This window comes from Neophocaena asiaeorientalis, unplaced genomic scaffold (genome assembly GCF_003031525.2).
Source record: "Neophocaena asiaeorientalis asiaeorientalis breed wild unplaced genomic scaffold, Neophocaena_asiaeorientalis_V1.1 scaffold251, whole genome shotgun sequence".
NCBI classification, from domain to species: Eukaryota; Metazoa; Chordata; class Mammalia; order Artiodactyla; family Phocoenidae; genus Neophocaena; species Neophocaena asiaeorientalis.
The window spans coordinates 9,876,445-9,898,637 of NW_020173377.1; the positions used below are offsets into that span (position 1 = coordinate 9,876,445).

A 22,193-nucleotide genomic window follows, 5' to 3' on the forward strand; every position below is an offset into this window, starting at 1 on the left:
TTGAATGAATAGCTTGTGTATTCATAAACTAAGAAAATTCTGATACCTCATTTGGGAGAAGAAGAAAAAAAAAAAAGAGCCAAAGCATTTTCATAGCTCCACATAGAAGAAACAAGCAATTGATGGCAGAAATTTTAACTTTATGCTATCTTTTGGCATCTATAGAAACTGCCTGTCTACAAGAAGAAAAAGTTTGCTCGAGTTCCCAACAAAAATCTGTCAACGACCTCAACAATAACTTTCCAGAATGTTTTTAACTGCAACCCACATTAAGAAATTTACTTTGTATTGTGACTTACCACAGATATATAGACACATAAATAAAAGCTTTATGTTTCAAATAAACCAAATGCAAACCTATTTTTTAAAAAAAAGAGCTCATTGGGACCTATTGTCAACTAATCTACGACAAAGGAGACAAGAATATACAATGAAGAAAAGATAGTCTCTTCAACAAGTGATGCTGGGAAAGCTGGACAGCTACACGTAAAAGAATGAAATCAGAACACTCTCTAACACCATACACAAAAATAAACTCAAAATGGATTAAAGACCTAAGTGTTAGGCCGGTTACTATAAAACTCTTAGAGGAAAACATAGGCAGAACACTCTCTGACATAAATCACAGCAGTATCTTTTCTGACCCACCTCCTAGAGTAATGAAAATAAAAACAAAAATAAACAAATGAGACTTAATTAAACTTAAAAGCTTTTGCACAGCAAAGGAAACCAAAAACAAAACAAAAAGACAACCCACAGAATGGGAGAAAATATTTGCAAACGAAGCGACCAACAAGGGATTAGTCCACAAAATATGCAAAAAACTCATGCAGCTCAATATCAAAAAAACAAACAACCCAATCAAAAAACTAGGCAGAAGATCTAAATAACATTTCTCCAAAGAAGACATACAGATGGCCAAAAAGCACGTGGAAAGATGCTCAACGTCACTATCAGAGAAATGCAAATCAAAATTTACAATGAAGTATCACCTCACATCTGTCAGAATGGCCATCACCAAAAAAATCTACAAACAATAAATGCTGGAGAGGATGTGGAGACAAGGGAACCCTCCTGAAATATATGAGAGTAAAATGAAGTAATGTCTGGGATTCATTTTAAAATATCATCGGCCAAAAAAGAGATGAAACTGGTATGGCACAAATCTTGACAACTGTTGGATCTGGGTGATGAACATATGTGGGTTCATTATACTATTCTCTCTACTTTTGTATATGCTTGAACTTTTTCATAATACAAAATTAAGTTCAAATGAAATGAATCTACTCTTACCCTAGCTATGTATAATGCTTTCATATTTTCTGTTTTTTCTTTAAACTAAATAATAGAAGGTAAAAAGAATGGCGGGGATGAGCCCCTAAGTTGATTTCATGATGCTCTAAAGGTTTGGGATGCATGGTGTGAGATTTCTAACTACCTGGTCTTTGTTCTGCCCATACAGTCTCATTCCAACACAAAAGACACTTTTTGGTCACTTGATGCAAATCAAAAATGAAAAGCCTAATTCTCTTCAATGTTTCCAACTTCCAAAAATGTACTGCTTCCTGACATTTCCATAGTTGTCTATTTAAGTTCAATGTAAATAGCTGCTGCTACTTTGGGAGTGCCTGATAATGTCTATCACAGTACAAGGATATATGTCTCTCTGGTGACATCTAAATGTTGATCTTGTAAATTCTACAGCAACACATAATGTAGTACAAAGATATGCCAAGTAGCATCAAAAACATTTTTTTTTCAAAATCTGGGTTTAATATAAATGTCAAATCAAATTAGAGGAAAACAAATTACAGAATGTATTCAGATGACTTCAGCTAATTAATTCTTTCCATTGATAATATTTTGAACTTGGGACACAGGTTACTAAATGCTTTATTTCTGTTGTTAGTTACAACTGCTAACTTACAAAGCGCATTGATTGTATATACACTGCTACATTTTTTCAAGACAAGTTCTATCTTTGTATTAAGTGGGAGTTTCCAACAGTAAATAATCTATACCCACTGTTTTTATTGTGCTGAGACATGGATTAAAAAACCCCATGATCCAGCAGATACGTATATCACACCTCAGCCTTCCTTTTGCTCACCTGGGGGAAATTATCCATCAGGTCTAAAATGCCACTCTGACTTAGTGAATTTGGCCGGCTAACTAACATTTATAACACTGCTTCCTCCATCAGCTTCTTAACTGCAACTTGATTTTATTCAGATGTCAACTTTTACCAAGCCTCAAGCACTTCAGGGAAGCTGCCCCACACCTACTTGGTAGTTCCAGGTGATGTACTCCATTTTACCTAAACCAGTCATGCTAATGGCCAATGACTCCCCGCCATTGATTAGTTTAGGAATGATCATGTGATAAAATTCTGGGCAATGAAGTAGGAGAGTAAGCCAGTCAGGAGGGCTTCCTGCTCCTAAGAGACAGAAGATTGCTCATCTGGACACTGTTCGAGCTGCACAGGAGGCTGGGACCCGGCAGCATCTTTCTACCACCCTCAAGGAAAACTTCACATAGAGGAGGACCAATCTAAGACAATCACACAGAAACAGACCTGAGGCTCCTACTTCCCAGTTTCTGACAACGTGAAATGATCCATTTCCTTATCATTTAAGCCACTGGCAGGTTACTTACAGCGAAGTGCTCTTAAACGATACATTACCTTTTCAGAGTTTTAGACAAAACTTCCTATTATTGACGAAGTAATCTGTGAGCTTAAACTAAGAGTGGATCTGTGCGACTCCAAAACAGCTGGTCATTTCAGCACGAAAAACCTGAAGTAAGTGTATGAGTTGATATGGGATCAGAGAAAAACACTAATGGTATAAGCCTCTGAGAAGTTTAGGGGTACTCTAGCCAACTGGGTGCGGCTGAATACAGAAACGGTCGACCAAAAAAATGATGCCTGAGTTAACTCTATTAGAAAAAAGAGGTAAAAACTCTCACACATCTGAATTTCACATGTCATCAACCCCAAAACGTTTGGAGGCATGACTATAAGGTGTCAGCTGCTACTGAGAAAGATCTCGGCATTCTGGCTAATTACAAGACAAGCTGTACACTTAAAAAGATGTCCAAATGGCTAAAGTTCTGAACACGAACACAAGATGGGCTAACCTATTTCATTACATGGTACTGTACAGTGTATAGAAGCAGGTGATTTCTGAGGTTAAGTGTCAGCAGAGGGAGAGATGCAGATCTAATCTAAGGCTTGCAGAGAAAGAGGGGAAAAAGAGAAGACTAAATTTTGACAGATCTTCTTGTGGGAAAGGGGACGCTAGGCCACCCTCATTCTGCAACTGATGATAGATTACTTGGGCAAGGAACGGGCAGAATTGCTGTATCACTCTGTCTTCACCAAGGAGTGTATAATCACTCCCTCTGTTTGTAGTTTTTAGAAAGGCATAGCCTGGTACAGGAAAAGGGAGGTAGGACTTGGTTTTCTTTAAGTTCAGGAGGGTAATGTGAAGATAGTTGTTTTGACTCTAAAAACATTTTGAGCTCCTTGAAAGAAAGGAATGATGTAATTTTTAAATGAGAAGAATTATGTATTTTATGTAAAGGAGTTATATGCTTGGCGAATGCTATTTAAAGCAAAATGATCACAGCATATGTTTGTTTTCTGTTATTTGAGAAGTGACATTCTATGTTAGAACATCGCCTAGCACGTAGTAGGCATGCAGATACTGGTTGAAGGAATATTTGTTGACTAATTACCACAAAAAGTTGAAAAGGATGAACACTGATTCAGCTGAACAAAGGGAAGAAAGCTTTTTTAACTTCTATAACTTTTAAGTAACTTTAAAAAAATTTTTTTTACATGATATGCCTTCAGAGTAAATTATTTTTATTATTACCTTTGGGATTTTTTTTTTAAGCTGATATTTTTTTAAACTAGCAAATATATATATATATATATATATTTGTGTGTGTGTGGAGAGCTTTTATTTTTTAATTTTTTCAAATAAATTTATTTTATTTATTTATTTTTGGCTGTGTTGGGTCTTCGTTGCTGCGTGCGGGCTTTCTCTAGTTGTGGCGAGCAGGGGCTACTCTTCATTGCAGTGCGCGGGCTTCTCATCGCAGTGGCTTCTCTCGTTTTGGAGCATGGGCTCTAGGCGCGCGGGCTCAGTAGCTGTGGCTCACAGGCTCTAGAGCACAGGCTCAGTAGTTGTGGCGCACGGGCTTAGTTGCTCCGTGGCACGTGGGATCTTGCCGGACCAGGGATCGAACCCATGTCCCCTGCATTGGCAGGCGGATTCTCAAGCACTGCGCGACTAGGGAAGCCCCAGCAAATATATTTTTAAACAGTTTCTGAAACTAGATAAAGCTTGACGATTAGGTGTAAATTGAGATGTGAGTGGCAATTCTATTTAAACTCTTTAAAATCCATTCTACACTTGTTAGTATTCTTAATACAAGATTTGAATTTTAGCAGAATTTGAATGGAGATAACGTGTAGGCATATCTGCCTGAGACGGAAGCTTCCGTGGATTTCAAATATGTTTCTTTAGTATTTTTTAAAATTCCATAAAGTAAGTCTAATAATTCAACAGGGATTTTCATTAATAGAGATAGGACATTATAAAGCACATTTGAAAAGTATACAAAGTACATTTAATTCTAATCTGACCCACACATGTACAATTTCTTAGAAGCTTATCAAATCCAAGCCTTTGAAAATGCATACACTGTAACAGATTTTTCAAAAACATGATGGAAAATATATACCACCCAGCTAAACACTCTCTTGATTTAGAATCGAGGCCTATATGTTTCTATTTCCATAGTGACTATTGCTGTGGAATCGACATGTTTTAATTTAGATTTGAGATTATAAACATCGTTTGGAGACAGAATTTATTTTCTCTCCTACAACTTCTGAAAATTGATCAGTTGTGCTACAGAACAGAAGCAAATTCCGAAGCAGGATTTAGAAATTATTTGGCTTAGGGGTCATTTCTGATTAACGAAAGATGAGTTTTTATGAAAATTCATGGCTTTTTAACCCTTACATTTTTTTCATGAATTTTCATACACTAACAAATAAAATACACTAAAGAAATACGCTCTGTAAAATAAAGCTAAGGAAGGGATTTCCAGCCAGGCCTCCGTGAGAAGCATTTAAACTGTGCTAACATTTAAAAAAAAAAAAAATCAAGGTCATAAGTAAGGATTCTGCAAATATTTTTGCCTAAATTTCTTAAGAAGTTAAAATGAGACTCTATTCTTCATTGGTCATCTGAGAAGAGTAGTTAGAATGTGACACACTTAGGTCAAATGGAAGTTAGCAATCCAAATCACTAATGAAAAGAGGAGAACGAATTATTTTCTTTTATTATTTTTTCACTGAGCTTTTTTTGGAACCCCTACTCTTCCTGTGCTCAAGAAGCTTGTAAATGAGGGTGGGCAGAGGTGAGGAAAGCGGTGCATGAAGCAGAGGTTGCCAAGTGCTATGTTGATGAGCAGCTCAAGATGCTGGCGGAGAAGAACGAACGAACCCAAGGACAAAAGAGAACCCAGGGAGAGAAGAACACTGACAGCAAAGCATCCTAAGTGCTCTGCAAAAGGAAACATTTTATACCCTAAAAGGAAGGTCTACTTCTTAAAACAAACAAAAGCAAAATACTCAGACAGCGTCACTTCATATAGTCCATATGGTCCATACAGCCCAGCTGGTACAGAAGGAGGCACCAACCCACGCCTTGTGACCTGCGGTGACTAGAAAGCCATACTAATTAAGGTCACCCCTGAGCCGCAGCTTTTAGCTTTGGATAAATAAGGTTGGAAAACGCTTAATGAATCCACCCTCTTCAACTCTTTCTGATGGCTTTTTTGTTCTCTCTGATGAGTAGAGCTAAACCAAAAGTTTATACACCTCAATTCATTGCTACAACTGCCCCACCCTTAGAGCCAGTTCCTCAGCCCGGAGATAGTCTGTAAAGAAAAGAAACTGTGAGTCTGCAGAAAGGAAGCCAGGAGAGATGTTGGGGGGAGGAGAAAAATGATGGCAAGTAAAGACATCATTTTGTTTCATAAATGATTAGCCGGACTCACCAGTGATAACAGAAGGCTAAGGCTTTGCAGTATTATTTCTCTGAAAGTCTTTGACGTGTCTGCTGAAGATCTGTAGTTTATCCAAATGTGTCTGGTACACTCTTTGAAGGGGCCATATTTAGTGTCTAGGGACAGATTAATTCATCCTTTGAAGTGATATTCAATAAAGGTTTGCTGGAACTCTGAGGGCCATGAAGAACAATGGTGCAGATCAGAAAGGCCAAGATAGCCATTCACTCCATATGTACTAAACACCTATTATGTGTTAGGTGCTACTTTGGGATCCAAGGAATGCAGCAATGAAGAAAATATATAAAAATCCCTGCCCTGATGGAGGCTACACTCTAGTAGGGGCAGATAGACAATAAATAAAGCAGGGAAGGCGGGGAGGGAATGAGTGGGAGGGAGGGAGTGCGAGTGTGTGGGTGTGTAACGGCAATTTTCACATTTCAAACAGATTGGTAGGGGAAGACCTTCCTCAGAGAGCAAGATGTGAGCAAAGACCTGAAGGGAGAGAGACACAGTGCATGGAAAAGGGGGTTCCAGAAGAAGGCACAGCAAGTGCAAAGGTCCGGAGGCAGGAACTTGCTTGGCATCTGTGAGAAACACCAAGGAGGCCAGTGTAGCTGGAGTGGAGTGAGGGGGAGAAGGCAGATGAGCTCAGAGATGCCAATGCAAGGCTATGGGGGCTACGGCCTTGAAAGTCAGAGTAAGGCTTTTACTCTGAGTGGTAAATGGTAAAGCATTCGAGGGTTTCAAGCAGAGGAGTGACATGATCTGATATTTTTTGCAACAAACAGTTACTGAGCAACTACTGTGGGCCAGGCACTGTGCTAGTCCAGACACGTGAGTGCTGGGGACGTGCAATCAACATGGCAGACATGGTCCCTGCCCTCATGGAGCTTAGATCAGAGCAGGAAAGAAAGACAAACAAGTAAACCAGCTCACAAAAATTACTGCTAGTTGTGATCATGCTGAAAACGAAATCCAGGTCCTTGCATAATGCCAAATGGGGTGAGGGGAACGGGTCTGGGTGTCGAGGAAGACTTCTCCAAAGAGGTGATATTGGAGGTGAGTCTTCAGTGGGACAGAGGAGCTAAATATAATGTTGGGGAAAAGAGTGCATCAGACAGAAGAAACTGCATATTCCAGGGCCCGAGACATGAAAGGATGTTGCTTGCTGCAAGGATAGAAAGACACCAGTACAGCGAATCCCTAAAGCATGAAGGAGAGTGCAACACAGGATGAGATTGTACCCGTAGACTGGACGTAGACTGGGAGCCCTGGGAAAGCAATCTGAAGAAGAAATTGGTGACCCAAGGTAGAAAAACGTCAGACATCATACAAGAGCTACAGACAAAAATCTATGAGAGTTTCTAATGGGGCATTTGGAGGAAGGAAGCTGTGTTGAACTAATCTGTGAGGGGGCATAGAACTGAGCCACACCCAGGAGTCAAGAAGACTTCCTGCGAAGGTGGGAAAGGCACAGAGCAAGCTGGCTGTACCATCAGTGCCTACTTAGCCCATAAGAGCTGGGCCACACTGGAGTCTTTGGGAGCCTCCTTTCCCCACAAACTAAAGGGCATGTGCCTTGAAAGTTTGAGAGAATAAAACTCCCCGTGCTTCGTAAATGCCAAATAATTCTCATGATAGAAAATAAATCCTGCTGATTTGAGTTTTTGTCCCCCCAGTTTGAAAGAGAGCGTGGGACCAGCAACAGTTACCTTCCGAACTTTGCATATCCTTTTCAACACTTGATGGTTTTTTCTTTTTTTTTTTTTGTTAAATGAGTAAGTACCTAACTTCATTCAGACCTAGATTTGACGAGCCTGAAGCTGGGCATGGAACACCCACAGGTGACGACATGGCCCCGCACTGTGGTCCTCCCAGTATACTCAGGGAGCAAACAAGAGGAATATGACTTGTACTAAGTACTATGAAGTCAAAGAAGGGAAAAGGGATTTCCCTGGTGGTCCAGTGGTAAAGAATCCACCTTACAACACGGGTTCGATCCCTGGTCGGGGAACTAAGATCCCACATGCTGCGGGGCAACTAAGCCCCCATGCCGCAACTACTGAGCCTGTGTGCCTCAACGAGAGCCCGCGTGCCGCAAATACAGAGCCCAGGCACTCTGGAGCCTGTGCGCCACAATTAGAGAGAGAAAAAACCCACACGCCACAACTAGAGAGGAGCCCGTGTGCCTCAGTGAAAGATCGTGCACGCCTCAACGAAGATCCCACGTGCCGCAACTAAGACCCAACAATCCCAGGATAAAATAAATTTAAAAACAAAAAAGAAGGGAAGAAATGTGGAGTGAAGGAGAGGGAGAAGACCAGAGGAAGCCCATCTAGGATAATGAGGGGGAGTGAGGGAAGCTAGGGCTTTTCCAAGGGATAAGCCTCTTTGGAGGCCAAACCCACCCCAAGTGCTACTAGAGATTCAGTATGACGTAACTCGTTCCTTTCCAACAAAGACCTTTCCAAAGCAAGCTGTGCTCCGAGGATGAGCAGAAGCCAGCCACTAGATAAGTGAGGGAGGAGAGGAGGCCACTCTGTAGGCTGAAAACGGGAACAGCAGGTGCAAAGTACCAGAGGTGGGAAAACAAACCAAACAGGAAATCACCCCCATTAACAAAAACAAAAAAACACAACTCATGGGGAAATGAAAATCTCTCCTCTCTAGTAGACACTCTGACATCTGTTTTCCCAGAGGATGGAATATATAACACTGACTTCCAAAGCTACTGATTTCCTATGATCTAAGCAGAAGTGACGTGAGGAGTACTTTAAGCACAGAGCTTCCACTTGTGAGCTCTGCAAAGCATCCCTCGAGGGATGCAACTGCAAACATCAGTGCGTTCTGTTTCCAACACAATATTCTTTTGCAGTAGATCGTCAGTGGTCTTATGTCAATTTTATAGATTTGAGAGAAAACCATCGAGACCCCGCATGTTCTTCAAATTAATCCTAGGCCTACAGTTTAAATCCTGCGTTTACTCTGGCTCACTCCAGACATCCAACTCCGCTCTGCTCTCCTCCCCAGAGAAAACCTGCACATTTTATCAGAGACGTATAACCTGTGAGAAATTGATATGAGAGAAAATTCCAGCCAAGAGGACAGTATATCTAAAAGTGATGCATTTTCATGAATCAGCCACAAGGCAGAGGGCTTTGACTTTCCGCATTTGTACTCTGTGTACGCTGTGCCATGACAGAAGTTGGCTGGCACCTTCTAGTTATTACTACACAATCCAGCTGGTGCTAACCTATATGCGGGCTTATGAGCACAGACTTCACAATATTCACGACTGAAGAGGTAACTTGAAATCTACAAGAAAAATCTGATCAAGGAAGCAGCTCTATTTGTTTTCTGGCATCTCTTGAAGAAAGTCAGCATAATATAACCCACTGTCCTTCCCTTTAGCTACCGAGAAATTCAGTGTCTGTCACAGCAAATCCCTTCTCTCAGTAACCCTGGTAGCTAGTGTACTTTCCTCCTATTTGTTAACTTGATTTTCTATTTGTATTGATCATCTTATTGAGTAGAGGTTTGGGTAAAATTATATTGATTTATTTTTGGAAAGGGACACAAGATAGATATTGATACATTTCTTGGCTCTTATGTCCACCAGGTGTATAGGATCTGTGTCCATCAATAAACAAAGCTCAAACTTCTAGGCTCAAACACCCACAAAGGAAAGCCAGCCTTCTCGCAATGCACTGCTTGACCTCAGCCAGTATCTTCCTCAAGTCTGTCTTGCGAAGTCCTCTTTTTCAGTATACACTTAAGTTGTCCCTAAATCATGGGAGTACCGGAAAGAAATAACCAGATTATATCCTGAGAGCTCATTCTTCTTTATTTTTTTTGGCGGGGAAGTATTTTATTTTTGTTTTTTCCCCCCAAGATTTATTGATATATAATTGATATATAACATTGTGTCAGTTTAAGATGTACAACTTTTTAAAATAAATCTATTTATTTATTTATTTTTGGCTGCGTTGGGTCTTTGTTGCTCTGCGCAGGCTTTCTCTAGCTGTAGCAAGCGGGGGCTACTCTTCCTTGCGGTGTGCGGGCTTCTCATTGGGGTGGCTTCTCTTGCTGCGAAGCATGGGCTCTAGGCGCACAGGCTTCAGTAGTTGTGGCTCGCGGGCTCTAGAGGGCAGGCTCAGTAGCTGTGGCGCACGGGCTTAGTTGCTCTGCGGCATGTGGGATCTTCTCGGACCAGGGCTCGAACCCGTGTCCCCTGCACTGGCAGGCGGATTCTTAACCACCGTGCCACCAGGGAAGCCCTGTACGACATGTTGATTTGATACATGTATATTGTGAAAGGATTGCCACGATAGTGTTATCTAACACGTCCACCACATCACATAATTACCATTTCTTTTTGTGGTGAGAACATTTAAGATTTACTCTCTCAGCAACTTTCAAGTATAAAATACAGTACTGTTAAGTACACACACAGTGCTATTAGATCCCCAAAGCTTATTAAACTTCTAAGTGGAAGTTTGTACCCTTGGATCAACATCTGTCCATTTCCCTCCCTGAGAGCTCTTTCTCAGCAGAACCACCCTAAATCTCATCATGGTAGTGCTGTAGCTGTAACTCTTCTCATCCCTGAGTTGCTTGCTCAGCCGCAGTCCCACCTCTGGAGACATTTTTATTCTGTATGTAAATGCGAGGTGTGGGACTTCCCTGGTGGTGCAGTGGTTAAGAATCCGCCTGCCAATGCAGGGGACATGGGTTCGAGCCCTGGTCCGGGAAGATCCCACATGTCACGGAACAACAAAGCCCGCGAGCCACAACTACTGGGCCCGTGCGCCGAGCCCGTGCTCCGCAACAAGAGAAGCCACCGCAATGAGAAGTCCGTGCAACGCAACAAAGAGTGGCCCCCGCTCGCTGCAACTAGAGAAAGCTCGCGGGCAGCAACGAAGACGCAATGTGGCCAAAAATTAAAATAAATAAATGATCATGTGAGGTGTGGATAGGGTTATAGAGTTTTCTTCCTCCAAACGCTTTTCATGTTGCAAAGTAGGCCATGTCTACTTGAAAGATTCTCACAACCAGAAGAAGGGATTCAGGCAGACTATCAAAATGATGGGCAGGAAAAACCAGTCTTGAACTTCAGATGTTCTAAGAATTACAAGGACAAGGTGGGCCATGGGTGAGAAGATTACTGTGCTAGTCAGTATCTTTGGCTGTAAACTACGGAAAAGAACTCTGGTCAATTTATGTGGAAAATTCATTCATTGGAATGCTATGGGGGAGCTAACAGTACAAAGGGAAGGTTATAATCACAGGTTCAGAAGGGCAGGAATTAGGGCAACACAGGATATGTAATGGGCTGATCCACAGTCTCTGGGGAATGAATGAGTTCCAGTTATTTATAGTCTCATCCCTCTGCTCAAGGGTTGCATTCCAAAGAAAGCATCTGCGTGATTTAGCTTACGCTCCCCGCCTGTCCCTTGGCTGGTGGACATGTCACGGGGCGGGGTGGGGGGGGGGTGCTTCTTCACAACTCCAATGATGTGTGTTCAGTGGGGAATGGCAGCTCCCTCAAAGCAAAATCAGAAGGCTGATAACCAGGAGGGAAGGTAGACAATGGTCAGGTGAAAACAAACAACAGAACCATGCTAATGCTTATGAACTGTTCATTAGTGGCAGTCACTGTCATGAAGACATCCTACAAACCTCATCATTCCATGAGCTATGTAACAGTTCACTACTGTTCCTCTCCTCTCCTGACACTACAGCTAGGTCTCTGACTCCTGTGCCTTCAGGAAGTGAGAGAAAAAGAGTGGTATCCTGGAAAGCTCTCACCCAAAAGTCTGTTAAGAGTCTCAAGTTCCTAAGACAAGCAACCACCTCCTTTGGAAAAATATGGCCTACCCAATATAACTGTTAAACAGTCACATTTAAGTCAAGGATGTGTCGCTTCGGTGATTCCATCTGGAGACTTGGCTGGGAAACGCATGCTTTAAAAACATGGCAGCAGTATCTCTTTCTATAAATTTTTTTACTTTGATCAATTACCGTGCCATTCAGTGGGAAAATGGTATGTGGGTCAATGGCCTACAGCACCCCACTGCCCTGGGGTGCTTTTTCTTTTCTGTAGCATACTTTGAAAAACCCTTTTTCTGAGTCCCAGGCAGATTTGAGCTGGACCAACCAGTGGGTAATCAGGAGCTGTGGGGGAGGAGAAGCTTTGTGATTAAGTCCAAGTGCATTAATTCCAGGGCCCGACTCGAGTTGTATTGATGCTTCTCTTAGCTCTTGGGTGCACGAGGGACTTGAATTTTACCTAGACTGGTACCGACCACTTATTTCAAGTAGACTTCTCCCACATATCTCCTATCAGGTACTCTCTTTCTTTCCTGGCATTTACCATAATCTGAATTCGTTTCCTGTTTCTTGGCTTGCTCATCACCTGTGTCCCACCATTAGGATGTGTAGCTCCACAAGGCCAAAGTCTGTCTTGTTCACAGCTGTAGCTCCACCACAATGCCTGGCGCATAACAGGCCTTCAATAAATATTCGTTTTATGGCTGAATTGCTACAAGATCAGAGTGGCAGTGGCTGCCCAGAAGACTGAGCGGGGTAACCTCCCTGCCCATGGGGAGGAGTGGAAGCTGATATCCAGCTCTTAATTTTAGTGTACCTACTATGTGCCAAGCATTTGGGCACACGGCATCGAACAAAGCAGACACTCCCTGCCCTTGTCCTGCTTATAGCACTTTATTTGCTAAAGAACCCTGCACCAAGGATCTCGAAATCTGAAGGGTAATGACTGTAGTAGTAGTCACTAGTAGTCAGAGTAAACAGCTATAATTTGTTGCTCATTAACTATGTGCCAGGCACTTACACATATTATCTCATTTAAGTCCTTCTAACAACCCTTCAACCTTAACGAATTTAAAGATGTGTCAGCTGGGTGTCAACGGAAGCGGAGCACCCACGGTCACACAACTGGTGAGTGTTATTAGAAGCAGCTGGTCTATGGGACGCCAAAGTCTATGCTATTTCATCTATATTCCCTGCTTTACTCAGAAATAGGCAGGCTTCAACAGTCAGGCAGATGCTGACAGGGTGCTAACGTACCAGTCTCTGCCCTAAGACAGCTCTAGCTCCAGCAGACCACTCCACTGGACAACGTGGGAAATTTAGGATGCCGACCAGTCTCTCCCTCTTAAGGTGCCTCGCCTTCCAGTGATAATAATCACAATCATTTTACCTGAACACCTGCAACGGATCAGGTTTCTGACCGGCTGCACTGCGTTGAATCCTAACAACCCAGAGCTGCCCGTGTTACTGCGGTGCCCATTTTACTGAGGAGAAATCTGAGGTTTAGAGAAGGCAACACTGCACCCCAAACTCTCACAGCTGCTCAGAAGCAGAGCTAAGTTTCAAAGTCACACTTCGTGATATTAATCCCAGCCGTACTCAACCGCATCTGGTTGCATCAACTCACCATGTTTCTTTCACCTCCGGACTTTCACGTAGGCTGCTTGAGATAGCTCTGCCTCCGTTTCTTCGGTTGCTAACACCTCCTGCTCTTTGAAGACTCAATGCAGGCGTGACTTCCTCTAGAGAGGCATCTCAGACTTCTCTTTCTTCTGCCCAGTGTCCGTCAGGAGTGACAGGGCGAGCAGGGAGACTCCATATTAGAGCAAAGAGCTACGAAGTCCACCTGTGCCTCAGGCTTCAATCACACCAGAGTCCGATGGCGTCTTTCGGGCCGCCTTTCAATTCCTCTCCCTCTCCACCTCTGATACTTTCAGTACGGGAAGGTCTGCCCTAACATTGTAACATGCGTACACCAGACCCCAGAGGAGCGCTCAACCCACCCGTGAACCCCACGGGAAAGGCTTCTGCGTCAGCCTAAGCCCAGGGCGGAACCTTTATTGCCCCGTTTGCGTCAGGTGGCCAGTCCTGAGCCAGTCACTGTGGCCCAGAAGATGCGGTGCTCTGATTGGCCAGGCCTGGGTCACATGCCCCCCATGGAGGGCTGGACTAGCCCCACCTTAACTTTACGGACGGAGAGTGGGGAAGGGGCGGCGTCTCCAAAGGAAATGTTGGACGTTGTTACCAGAAGGGAGAATGGTGATCAGAAGGCAAAAATAACAGATGTCCACTACACACCCCACCCCAGACTGGACTGAATGCCCAATTTCATCTTCACAACCAAGTATCATATGGGGATTTTTGTTGTATGTGATTTTCTCCCCTACTCTATTATAGAAACTCCAGGGCAGAGGCTATGCTGAGAATTCTCTTCCTTGTAACTCCTGCACCCAGCATAGCGTCTGACACATTAGATGTGTTCACATCATATTTCTTGAATGAATGATCAGGTGTATTAATTAGTCCATGAAGAGCTGATGATGTTGTTTCATCTTTTACAGGCAGCATCGTCGTGAGGCAGAAAGAACACAGACGCTAAATCAGTGTTTCTTAAAGTGTAGTTGGGAACCAACTGCTTCCGGTTAAAATGCAGATTCCTGGGCTACAGAGCAGATCTGTTGACCCAGCCTCTCAGTAAATGGGGTTCAGGTGCATTTCTGGCAAAAATGTTACCTAATTCTTGTGCACTCTCCCGTTAGAACCATGACCCATAGTCAGAATCATCTGAGTATGAGTCCCCACTCCATCGCCTTCCAGCTGTGTGAACTAAAGGAAGTCATACCCTCTCAGCAACTTGGTTTGCCCCTCTTTAAAATGGGGCTAAGAAAACCTACCTAATGAATACGTAATGAGGAGTCAATAAGATAACACAGGTAAAGTTTCTTTATAAAGTGCAGTATTCGAGTTTTACTACTTGAGTTTTTCTAATAATCATCGCTAACTTCTGTTATACATCCTATGTGTGTGCCATGTGCTATTCTAAGTTCTAATTACACGTGTTAACTCATTTAAGCTTCATAACAGCCTTGTGAGATAGATATTCTGGTTCTTTTTCTTTCTGAGGTATAATTGGCACACAACATTATATTAGTTTCAGGTGTGCTTGGAACTAGTCCTAGTTTGCAGGTGCAGAAACAGAGACAAGGTAGTTTCCCCTGATGAGCACCTGAGCTAGGATTTGAACTCAGCGGTTCTGGTGCCAGACTCCTCACCCCTCATTTGACTTTCTCCTTATAAATAATGCTATCCTTCCCAAGGCAATTCAGCGCCACCCACTTTGGGGGGCAAAATGAGGACACTGAAACTCTTGGAGAAAAAAGAGCTCCAAAAATGACCCAGGACTGAAAAACATTAAAGAAAGGAGAGAAACTGCAAAGATTGTGTGTCAGGTCAAGTGGCCTTGGCAGGATACCTTGATAAAAACCGAATTATATCAGACTCTGATTGATCTACAACAGAAAAGTCTTGTTTTCTCCCCTGTTTCCTGAAATCCACCTTTCTAGATTGTATAACACCTCTGTGCTTTGAAAACCAGAACGAGTCTTTAGATGACTGTTTTTATTTTGACTTGGTATACTTTTTCTTCCCCATTCTTTACTTCTAGGCACCAAGACGTTTTTTCCCTGAAGCGTGAGCAAAGCCTCGAAGTGCAAGCCAAGCCCTCAGAAATGTGATCGCTGTTACCAAGGATTTGAGAGCAAGAGTACAAAACCTAGAATCAAGATTTCAGTGCTGCACTCTAGTATCTGAGATGGCACCAGTCCCACGTCAAAGATGGAATAAATAAGGCGTTAAGAAACCACAGAATTTGTTCTGGGTTCCTTAGCTGGTGGAGTACGTTGAAACCCCATCACACCTTTAGATTCTCTTTACCTGGCTCTACTGGACACGGAGTGTAAGAGAACCCCAAACACTTCTGCTGCTAGGATGCCTGGATGTTTATGTTTCATTAAGAGGTAATGTGTCTCAAAGAGACAAATACATTGACCTACTTACTTCAAAAAAAGAAAGTGTTAAAATGAGCCGGACTCTTAAAGCCAGATGAACTATAAGAAATAATTCAAATAACTTAATAATTTAAATAATTCATCACCTGGTCCACAAAGCTGTGTGTGATGATCCCGCCACCTCTGTGCTCTGTGCAGAATTAGGAAGGCAGTCACCTGGGGGTGAGGATTTTGAATGGTCACTAGGAGGGAGAGTAGAAGAACTGGATGTGAATTAGTGACATATGGTAACCCTGGCTATGATTCTAGAAGAGAAAGGAAGAGTTTGAAGAATGCCAGGAGTTAATGACCAGATTACCAGAACCTTTAGGGAAGCCTCAAAGGCTAGCCTGATACATTTTTCCCTCACGAAAGTAACATTCAGAGGGTAGGCGGTGGGCACCAAGAGCTTCAGATCAGCACCTCCAAAGGCGTGGGGCCGGTGGCTGGAGTTTGCCATCTTTCTGCCTATTTCCTAGCTCTTGGCTGGTTGAGTTCTGTCTCTTTCTGTCCAGTGTCCACCAAGGGGCCTGGCTGTGGCTCCCTTTTCTTGGGCTATGTACTTTCAACCAGTTTTGAGCAGCCCCATTTCAGATTGGCCTTTTTATGTTTGATATAAAGAATAGTTGTTGGCCAATTTCATCTTTTCATCGCTGTTCTCTAGGCCTGAATCCAAGCAGTTTGTCAGATGCTCATTAACTCCCCCTTTGGCTCTTTCTAGTGTGTCTCCTAAGCTCATTGCGCCAAGAACTAACGCTTTCTTTTACACGATTCTCTTTCTCTGCTCCATCAGGGAGACAAATTACTTTCCAAAAGGGATCGCCAGGGATGGTTTAATGAGAATTTCTTTGGGGCTAGGCATGGAACGCAATGTAGTTAACATTCGGTGGACTTAATTGGACTTTTCTTTTCTGCCTCTTTTTAAAAAAATCTGAAGCTATCCTGTTAATCTCTCATTTGTAATCAATTGTGTTGACTAAACAAAAGTCTAGGTCGTCTTTTCTTCCTGTCTCAGACAATCCTTTGTTGCCTCTAAATGCCTCATTCTTGAGTGATCCTGGTCGCGTAGATGGGCCCGATTGTTGACAGTTCATTATTGCGCTTTTGTCCATTTAATCTTTCTTGCTGTGTTTTGCATGTGCATGCCTTAATGAGCTCCGTTGGCAATTAACATGTTTCTAGGAGCAAACTGGTTGCTCAGACGTTTCAGAGGGAAGTGCAGGGAAAAGGGCAACGCAGCTGCCTCGAGGTTGTTTATTTCCCAGCATTTTCTCAAGACTCCTGTCCTCTCTTTGGCAGCACCCCCCAACTAACCCTCACTGTTATTCGGGCCCTCCCCTCCCCCCAGCTCATTCACCACCTGCACACCTGGATGCCTTGTTGCTGTGATTCTCGGGCCTGGCTCAGGCGGCTCCCTCTCCTCTTAAGAGCCAAACAGCAAAATGGGGACCTTACAGGCACACTTCTGCAGCCGAGGCAAGAGTGAGCACAGTGCCCCCCAAAATGCGTCTGGATGCTGGCAACTTCTCTGTGTCGCTCTTAGCAGAGAGGAACCTCTTACCCGCCTAAGGCAATAGGACTGTACAATCTGTTATGTACAAGGCTGTGGCTTTGGAAGAAGGAGGGTTTTTTTTTTTTTTTTTTTTGGTCTTGCTGGCAAGATTGCTGAAGTGTGAGCAGTCATGGACAGAACAAACATCTTGTAGGGGAAAAGATAATTGGAGTCTTTTTTGTGTCTGTGACAGGATTCCCCTCCCCCGCAATTTGATTTTTTAAAAATATTTTTAAAGGGAGGCCTCTTCAATTTAATCAAGGTTAGAATATTAACATGCGGCTGATGACTACCTTGTTTAAGTCATCTGTTAATAATGGAAACTACGAGTCATGCAAACAGTTTAATATTAAGAGGGGGAAAAAAATCAGAAAACAGAGCCTTTCACCCATCAATTCCGATGCATGGGGAATAAATAACTAAGAAGGATCCCAGTTAGGCTGGTTACTTACAACGGCTTAGCGTGGGTGTCAGAACCTGCACTGGCTGTGAAAGGTGTTTAGTCATTCAGACAGAAGGTTCCTTTTCTCTTCGCACTACTTTTCAGGTGAAGGAATCCTTTCTTGAATCCCACAGCTGAAGGAAGCAGACATCTTAACCCAAGGAGGAGGGACTTCAAACCTGGGGAAAGCCGAGCTAAGCCCTGTAGATTGGGAAGGGCTCTGTTTATCTACAATTACCACCAGATGTGAAATAACACCTTCTCAGGTGAGAGCGATTGACAGGCGCTGGTGTGAAGGTTAAGGAACAATCGGTTAGGAGGAAACAAGCTCAAGGAGGCTGGAGTATTCCAGTAACTCTGCCCAGGTTCAGCTCAGAGCCCCGGTTCCTTACCTCTCCCCGACGGCAGACAGAAATGAGCAGTCCAGGAGGGAAATGCCTCCTCCCCCACGCTTTGGTTTTATTTCATTTGCTGTCGTTTGCAAGCATGGGATCTTCAACCCTCTTCAGGACTGTCACCTGGAAATAAATTTCTCCGGTTTATGAGATGGGCAACCCTTTTAGTCTTTCTCCTGTGAAAACATTACAGAAGAAGTTCCTCAGAGAAGGTTCTCTTACTTGATGGTTAGAAAGTTATTTCCCTGCATGGGAGTGTCCCATCTATTTTTTATTTATCTTTTCTTCTTAAAGAGAAAGAGGAGTAGTGAATCACGATTCCCATATGCAGGCCAACTTTTTAACGCAATTGTCTAAGAATTCCCCAAGAGGATGCTTTTGCACTAAATTTTGTTGTGTCTGCCCCTTGCCCAAAGTTCTGGAACTGTTTAGGAAGAAGGTGGGCTTGCCCCGGCCATTGTCTGGCCTCCAAGAAGCGCATCTGCCAAGGATCCTTTCAGAGATGCAAGAGGTAAAGGATTTTTGGTTGAGACAACTGTCGGGGGGCACCCGGCAGCTCCCAGAAATGGGGGAGGGGTGTGTGTCTATGAGGCGGGGCTAATAAAACCTAGTAAGATAACTAGGAAAGGAGCGGACTCTTCGAACCAGCCCGCAAGCCCCCTGGGGATAGATGTCTGGGAAGAGCAAGGCGCTATTTCCATATCTTTAGCCGCCAAGTCCTCCTTGCCCATTGTGGGGTTTCCTGGGGTTTGTGGCATCCACCGAGATTTCGGAGTTAAATCTGCATATCGCTCTGGGTCCCAATCTCCCCTCAGCGAAATGCAGCCAGAACGAGCTAACATTTAAATTCCTCCTCGCTTCCTCGCCCCCCCTCCCCTGGCTGCGTCTTCCCAGACTTGGGAGGGGGAGAGGAATACAAAAAAAACGAGGACGCTCTCCTTTCAGGAAATGGAATTCTAATGTACACGTTCCTATTTCTGAATCGGAGGTACTAAAAATACCCCCGCGACAGCCTGAGGAAGCTGTCGCTGTCCTCTGTGCAAACAAAATCGACAATTCTCCTTCCCCGCGCAATGGGTGTGCGAACTGGGCTGGGGGTGGGGACCAACCTTTGGCTGTGACCTGGACGGAGCGTCCACCCAGCAGCCGCATGTCTTTTCCCGAGTCCCAGTCGGGATATTCCTCCTCCACCGACGAGGACTGAAGGCAGTTTGAGTTTTCTAAAAGCCTAGACTTCGAACCCTGACCCTACCTTTTCCTGTGACCCGAGGCATGTCATTTAGCTTTTATCTTGTCCTCAGTTTCTCCGTCCTTCCACAAGGTGGGAATAATCATCCCCAGCTTGCGGATTGTGAATATTCGAAAGGATGTGCTTTGAGTGTCTGGCGTGGAGCAAGCGCTCGGGAAATGCGAGCTTCTTTGATGATGGGAGCCCCTTGCGCAAGCAGCACTGAGCGCCTACTGTATACCGGGCGTTGGGATTAACCTCACTTGAGTCACTTTCAGAGTTACTTGGGGATTTCCCTTTGCATTAACCATCTCTCCCAATAGCCTCCACCTGCAGTGGAAATCCGCGTGGGATCAGCGCCCAGACGCCGCCGCCCTAGCCCTTGCAATGGCGAGGCTGCGTGGAAGCTCACTCCCCGGCCCCGCTCCACATTTCCTCCCGGCGCGGGGGAACATTGTTCCAGAAAACGTGGGCTGAATCGCGGCGCGAATATTAGGGGTGGGGGAGCGGGAGAAGGCCCGGCGCGCCGAGCCAGTAATCCGAGCTCTTGATTATCCAGATTCGGATCAAACGGGGCGGCGGCGGCCGGCCCCCTCCTGGGAGTGATTAGATGATTAATGTAATGCTGTTTGAAGGGTCTCTGTTTTCTCTCTTAATTTGGGTCATTACTTAGAAAGCAAGCGTGAGACCATTTCATCAGCGTGCTCGGCGGCGGAGATGGCTATTCAGGAAATGGGCTAACTGCGCCGCAATCAAGACGCCGGGGGCTGCGGCGGCGGCGAGCTGCGGGAGCCCGGGTGCGCCCTCCCGCGGCAGGGCGCACGCCCCCGGAGGCCGGCCCCAGACCACAACGCGGGCCGGAGAGCCCCAGAGGTCCGGACAGGCTGGGACACTTGGCCGCCAGGAACGATTGGGTGGAAGAGTGGCTCCCCTTAGGTCACCCAGAGAAGGGGATGTGCCCAGAAGCGCCCCGGCGGAGCAGCGCCCTGGCCGTTTACCCCGGTGCGGTGCGGCGCGGCTCTTTGCTCCAGGACACGCACCCAAAACCTACTCTCCGACACCCAGCCACTTTTAACCCCTTCTTTTTGCAATTTTCTCACCCAAATAAGGCAACACCCAGAATCCCTCGGTCAGACCAGTTACCAAATAAAAACTTGGTACAACGTAGGGGCCGGTGAAGGCCTTTGAGCCTTGGTTCCTGGGGCATATGTACACGCTAGCGCCGCACGAGCAACGGTTTGGCCTTGCCCTGGTCCCAGTGCCCCAGAGGAAGTCGCGTTGGGGCCGGGAAACGCTATAAACGCCTATTTCCTTTTCCTTCTTTGGGGTGTGTGAGCTGACTCGCGGCGAGGGCGGGGGGGAAGAAAAGACGCACTAATGATTCTGTTTATTGAGTTATATATGTATATATTCCGTGTTCGTGTGTACAGGAGGATTTACATGGCTGTATAAAGATGGCTGGGGGCGCCGCGCTCTTCCGGGACGTTCACGTGACAGCCTGGTGTTAAAACCCGCCGCCCGAGGAGAAGCCGAGGCCTGGAATTAAATACGTTTCGGCGCACTGGGTTTAAATGTTTCCCGAATATATAAAGGTGGGAGCCAGGCGTTTGCTGCCAGTCATCGAGGAAACGTTTAGCTTTCCAAAAATATGCTGGTTTCGATAAATAGATTTTAGCCTTTCTGCTATAGCTTTTTTTTTTTTTTCTCCTTTCTTTTAATTTTAGAAATAAGTTTATACGTGTGATCTGTTTGGGGGTTGGATAGGGCCGGAAGGGAGGGCGAGGCAGTAGCTCTCAGCTCTGCACTGTCCGAGTCAGGTCCTTTGTGCAGGGGGTGGTGGGACCCCCGCTGTCGTGGAGTTTGCGCACGTGTTTCTTTAAGTCAAAGTTTCTGCAAAACCCTTTTCCGCAAGTGGCGCACGTGAAAGGCTTCTTGTCGTTGTGGGTGTGCATGTGGAAGGTCAGGTTGTAGACCTGGTGGAAGGCCTTGTTGCAGATGGTGCATTTGTACTGCTTCTCGCCGCTGTGGGTCAGCTTGTGGTTCTTGTAGTTCCCTACAGGAGACCAAAAACAAAAAGGGGGGTGGGAATGAAGTGGGACGGGGAGGGGCCGGGTGTCCCGGGGTTGGCTCAGGTGCCCGCGCAAAGAAGGCGACGCTTGGCTAGGCGGGCGCGACCTCTCCGAGTGAAGAAGTTGTCAAACTTCGTACGCGTCAAGCCCGGGGCTCTCACTACAGGATGGAGGGCCGAGTCCCGCGTAGCCGACCCGCGTCCCAGCCCCGCCGGGGCCTGAGGCCCACACAGCGTCCCTCCCGCTGTGCTCCGCCGGCCCGGAAACTTTTGCGCTGCCCAGAGACGCATGGGGTCCTTCTCCCGGCCGCTGCCTCGCTCGAAGAAATTCGCATGAACCCGGGCTTCGTCCCTTGTTATTATTTTTCTTCTCATTTTAAAAGTTACTCCCTCTGGTCCGCTAACTACCACTTGGATATCCGAAAGTGCCTTGGAAAATCCAAGCTGAGCGTCCTGGAGACAGAAGCGGTTTCCCCCAGCCTAAACCTTTCCCGGGAGGTGGATTACGCCTCGATTTTTTTTTTTTTTTTTTTCCTTTTTAAA

The 22,193-nt window shown here is 44.9% G+C and overlaps 1 protein-coding gene across 1 annotated transcript in view; it reads right to left on the bottom strand.

The window, feature by feature from the left end:
• Positions 1–20,972: 20,972 nt before the first annotated feature.
• The window catches only part of FEZF2 (FEZ family zinc finger 2), a 4,804-nt gene continuing 3,583 nt past the window's right edge, over positions 20,973–22,193 (bottom strand). The window contains exon 6 of the mRNA XM_024746462.1: positions 20,973–21,635. Coding sequence (XP_024602230.1) covers positions 21,376–21,635 — 260 coding nt within the window. The 3' untranslated portion in view covers positions 20,973–21,375. The remainder of the gene's footprint in view (positions 21,636–22,193) is intronic.